At 41.7% G+C, this 5,875-nt stretch overlaps 1 protein-coding gene across 1 annotated transcript; it reads left to right on the top strand.

Annotated features, from left to right (window-relative positions):
• The first annotated feature begins 1,389 nt into the window (after positions 1–1,389).
• On the top strand, positions 1,390–5,467 carry LOC118750292. Its single transcript, XM_036485015.1, has 3 exons — positions 1,390–4,553; positions 5,280–5,380; positions 5,454–5,467. Exons 1-3 carry the CDS (start codon positions 1,390–1,392, stop codon positions 5,465–5,467), a joined length of 3,279 nt encoding a protein of 1,092 aa, XP_036340908.1.
• The last annotated feature ends 408 nt before the right edge of the window (positions 5,468–5,875 follow it).

Genomic DNA, 5,875 nt, shown 5'->3' with positions numbered 1-5,875 from the left:
CCTGTGCGTCTGAGCGCTAAAGTCGAGGAAGCACATGCGTTTTGACATGGTCCCATCGAAGCCGAGCAATAAATGACCAACGACCTGCATATATATATATTACAGTCCACAACCACAGCGTACACAGGGAATCATTGTCCAGCAACCACTTTTTGCCACAACGTTTTTTGCGCCAACGATCGGTCAAGCCACAGAGATCTAGCGACAACACAACCACACTCAGCTTTCTTGCCACGACACCAGCTTAATTTGCCAGGACACCAGCGAGCGTACAACACTACAACCACCAACCACCAAACACCAAACACCAATCACTTCTAATTCAAGGTACGTGGTTATAATTTCAATTGCACTTGATAGAAAATTGCCAAAAAAAAAAAAACGTTTTTAAATTCAATGCGCGTGTGCAAACTAGAATCTCGCGAGTGTTTAAACTGAAAATATACAATTGGAGCATTTAATTTTAAAGCCACACTATTAATAATTGAGGTTAGTCTGTCCGTCCGCAAGTGACAACAGCGACCACAATTAGGTATTCTTTGCAACATAAACATACACACAGTGTCACACAGTACTCGTTGGTTTGCTGCACATTTTTTAAAGTCTCGGTTCAAAATTACGTCCGCGAACGGCAACCAAAAATAAGTGCACCTTGCAACCACTCGTATATACACACTCACGTCAGTGATCCGCATCACTTAATATTGTTAATGAAGTATTTCGATTTTGTTTAAATTGACAGTCCATAATCATAACCTTCATTTTTCTGATCGTTTTTTCACTGCGCCTCTTAGTTGGCTTACATTCTTTTGTATATTTGCGAACACTGTCACTGTTTCGAGGATACATAACCTCTAAATTTTGTTATTTGCATTGGACCAATTGTAGATTTTCACTAAATCACTACGCATAAGCGATTCAACTCCGTATAATATTGCACATTTTTTACCATATATATTTGCTACGTACGTTGCATTCATCGAAGTGGTCACTCTGTTTATTAAAATTTGCTGCGTACGTTGCACACATCACGATTTTACCACGTATATTATTTACACCTTATTGCGTACCTTGCATAGCTTATCAAAGCGCGTAGATATTAGTCAGCACAGTTGGGTGGCGAGTCGTTAGTAAACAATAATTCTAGAAGAAAAAGGTTTACATTTTAATAAAGTGTCGAATATATTTCGCAATACAAACTATTTTGCATCTTTTTAATTCGTTGGATTTCTGGTATACATTTCAGTGGCAAGTTCCGGTGGGTAAAAAATTGGCAACTTCTCTTGCGCATACAACCTCTAATCTTCGATAAGATTAAGTGTGTAAAATCCTATAGATTCTATCTGGGCATTTCAGTTAATACTTCGGTCAGGGTAAACACGTTAAACAATGGATTCGTATATTCTTTTGGCAGAAGCTGTAACAGAGTTCGAATCTGATTACAACAACATACCCGCCGCAGAACAAAACAAACATGGTCTTGCTATTCAACAAGACGAGTTAAAAGCTTTGTGGGAAAAAACCAAGTCAGCTTACGATAAGCTTATCAATGAGGGATTATCTAAGGATGATGCTAAGGCCATAAAAAAGAAGAATAAGATTTCCTTTCAAAGCTATGTTAGGTGCATGTCTGCTATTGGTACTCAGGTTGAAATACTAACCAAAGCGACCAAAGATGTAGAGGATCAGTCCGTCCGGGAACACAATATCCACCTGCCACCGTGCGATACGGATGTGTTCAAGGGCGACTATCTTTCATGGCCAACTTTCCGAGATATGTTCACGGCCATCTACATCTTGAACAAGCGCCTCACCCCAGTTGAGAAACTAGTTCACCTCAACAATAAAACGCAAGGGGAGGCAAAAGACATAGTGCGAAAGTGCCCACTTACCCATGAAGGCTTTTCGACAGCCTGGAAAAACCTGTGTGAGCGATACGAAAACAAACGTATCTTAGTTAACACACAATTAAAAGTTTTATTTAGCATAAATACAGTAGAATCTGAGTGTGGTAGCTCAATTAAAAACCTACAGCGCGAGATTAATAATTGTTTATCGTCCCTAAAAAGTCATCAAATTGACATCTCTAATTGGGACGCAATTATTATATATTTGTGTTCAACGAAGCTTCCAGAAAGTACACTGGCTCTATGGGAACAGACCATAGACCAGAAAACTGACATTCCAAAGTGGGAGGATATGGACAGGTTCCTATCCAATAGATTCCAAACTTTGGAAACTCTAGCGGGACTAAAGGGTACCACAGCGGCGAGAGCTCCAAAGCACCAGCCCGCACGGCACCACCAGGAAGCTAACACAAAAAGGCTAGGAGCCTTTCAGGCAAGCGTGACCAAGTTCACCTGCCAAATGTGCCAAACTAATGAGCACAAGTTACGTAACTGTCCACAATTCCTCAACAAAACACCTGCTGATAGAATCGATTTTTTGAAAAGCAAAAAATGGTACCTGAACTGTCTTAGTACTGGACATACCGTGTCAAGATGCACAAACCCATTTAATTGTATCAAGTGCCACTCGCGACACAACACGCTCCTTCATATTGAGACAGCTCAAACAAAGGCAACGACACTTGGGACCTCTTCAGATTCTGCGACTAATTCTGCGTCAACATCCAATCAGGCCCAAGCCAAACGCAATTCAACAAAATCAAACAAGCATACAAGCAAAAACGTGAAGTCTTGCTATGCGAATACAAACACAGGTGTGTTATTAGGGACAGCACGCGTCAACATATATCTCAATGGTACGAACTATTCCGCTAGAGCACTTATTGATTCTGGTTCAGAGTGTTCTTTCATTACTGAAAGACTAAAACGCAGAATTCACTTGCCGTCAAAGCGTATGCATGCCCAAGTTTCGGGCATCACTAATACAACTACGGCGCAGGTTAAAGAAGCGTGCAACATCGAATTGCGGTCTCCTGTTGACCCGTTGTTCCGCTTAAATACCTCTGTGCTCGTGCTAGCACAACTGACTGCAAATCTTCCTACTTGCCACATTAGTGCAGTGACTAAGCAAGCATTTCCAGATCTAATTCTAGCGGATAAACGATTTTTCGTCAATGAACCCGTAGACCTTGTTCTGGGTGGCGACATATATCCACAAATTATTCTGAGCGGGCTTAAGAAAAACATATTAAACACACTTCTGGCCCAAGAAACAGTATTTGGCTGGATAATAACAGGGCGAACTGATACCTCGAATCCAGGAAGGAATATCGTCTCATACTACAGCGAAGTGACTCTGGACAAGCAACTGAGTGCCTTTTGGGAGCTTGAGGAGATTCCAAAGAACAAGAGCCTTAATGAAGACGACAAGTACTGCGAGGAGCTGTATCAGAAGACAACCATACGAAATAATGAAGGAAAATACATCGTGTCACTACCATTTAGGAAAGATTTTCCAGGAAATATTTCCCTAGGCCCATCCCTTAAAAGAGCATGTTCTCAATTTTACCGGAATGAGACACGGCTGGCCAAGGATCCCGTCCTGCAAAAGGAATACAATAGGGTTCTAGCGGAATATGAAACGCTTGGGCATATGTCGAAAATAACAAATCCCATACCCGCAGACTCGTCTGATAATTATTTTCTGCCGCACCACGCTGTTATAAAGGCAGAAAGTACTTCAACGAAAGTACGCGTGGTGTTCAATGCCTCAAGCCCAACGGCGAATGGCAACAGCCTAAATGACGTACTTTTCCCAGGACCAGTACTTCAGGCAGATCTTCCGATATTAATACTCCGTTGGAGACTATACAAATATGTGTTCAACAGTGACATCGAGAAGATGTATAGGCAAATTCTGGTACATAACAACCATACTAAGTATCAGAGGATTATTTTTCGCACTAACCCGAATGACCCGATCAGTCTGTACGAATTAAAGACTGTCACGTTCGGCATCAATTGTGCTCCTTATCTGGCTATAAGGACACTTTTACAATTAGCTGACGATGTGCAAAGCTCCCATCCAATAGCATCTAACATACTACGAAAATGCATGTATGTCGACGATGTATTGTCTGGTGGACACACTATCGATTCAGCAATAAAAGCCAGAGATGAGATATCGGAAGTGTTGCAATCAGCCGGTTTTCCACTTCGAAAGTGGACAGCCAACAGCGAGCAAATACTTAATGGCATACCAAAAACAGATCTACTTAGCGAAGATTTTTTGGCATTTGAAGATACCAGCGCAGTCAAGGCTCTTGGAATAAGATGGAATGCCCATACGGATCTTTTCTATTTTATAGCAAGGCCATTGGAGAAAAGCGATGCTGTTACGAAAAGAGCGATACTATCTGCCATTGCTAAACTCTTCGATCCGCTGGGGTGGCTTGCGCCTATCATAATCGTAGCCAAAATCCTTATGCAAAATATTTGGCTGGAAGGCACACATTGGGATGAGACTGTGTCTTCGACCACTCTAGACCGATGGCAGAATTTTACCCAACATTATAACGAAATTGATAAGGTTCGTATACCGCGATGGGTATACTTTTCTCCAACGGATGAAATACAGATACACGGGTTCTGTGACGCGTCGGAGAAAGCATATGCCGCCTCTGTGTATATGCGTGTCAAAAGAGATAGCAAAGTTTTTATTAACCTGCTTTTGGCAAAAACCAGAGTTGCTCCTGTTAAAACCATATCGCTACCCCGACTGGAACTTTGCGGAGCGGTACTATTGGCGGAAATAGTTGATTCAATAATCAACAATCTCAACTTAGGGCATATCAACATACATCTGTGGACCGATTCCACAATTGTTCTCGCTTGGATTCGCAAGCCTCCGTGTTCATGGTCAACTTTCGTTGCCCATAGAATCACAAAAATTGTAGAGAAAGTCGGAAACAAGAATTGGCTGCATGTGGATTCGGCATCAAATCCAGCAGACTTAGCGAGCAGAGGACTTCCAGCATATGAATTGGTCAACAATTCGTTGTGGTGGCAGGGACCTTCTTGGTTACAAGAAGATAACCCAAAATGGCCCACCCAGGAAACAGACTACAGCACAGTAGTTGAGGAAAAAAGAACGCACGTTTATACAACCAAAGTAAATTACACCGATATTCTTGACCGTTTTTCAGATTTTCCGAGAGCTTTGAGAGTATTATCATATGTTATGAGATTCTCTCAAAGAACGCATCGAAATACGAAAGCTTCATTTCAAGAAAAGTCACGCTTAATTTCATCCCATGAAATTAAAGCAACGACACAACGCTTGATAAAAATATATCAACAGAACTATTACAGTGAAGAATACAGGAAACTTAAAGCAGGAAACTCCATCGACTCCAAGAGTGAACTCCTACCGCTTAATCCGTTCATAGATAAAGATGGCATTATTAGGGCTGGTGGGCGTCTTGGAGCGTCTCAAGACTTAGCGTATAACGAGCGGCATCCAATAATTATTCCTTATAACTGCAGGTTGTCCCGTCTAATAGTGTCCTTTATTCACCAAGTCTCTTTGCATGGGGAAAATCAACTCATGCTTCGCCTTATCCGAACTCAGTATTGGATCCCCAGAGTTAAAAATCTGATCAAATCCACAATCCACAATTGCAAAGTCTGTACGATATACAAAAAACGTACGCAAACCCAGCTTATGGGAATTCTCCCTCAGGAGAGAACCACATTTTCGCGCGCGTTTACGAATACAGGTGTAGATTTTTCAGGACCCTTTGACATCAAAAGTTATAGCGGCCGAGGTTGTCGAATGTCCAAAGGATACGTTTGCCTTTTTGTCTGTTTTACGACAAAAGCGATCCATTTGGAAGCAACTAGTGACCTCAGCACTCCATCATTTTTAGCTGCATTCGCCAGGTTTGTAGCCAGAAGAGGATGCCCGA

Source organism: Rhagoletis pomonella, unplaced genomic scaffold, assembly GCF_013731165.1.
Source record: "Rhagoletis pomonella isolate Grant_MI unplaced genomic scaffold, Rhpom_1.0 Rhpom_scaffold_00196, whole genome shotgun sequence".
In the NCBI taxonomy this organism is placed as follows: Eukaryota; Metazoa; Arthropoda; class Insecta; order Diptera; family Tephritidae; genus Rhagoletis; species Rhagoletis pomonella.
Note: the sequence above shows the minus strand (reverse complement) of the source record. Positions and strands in the feature narration are given on the sequence as shown.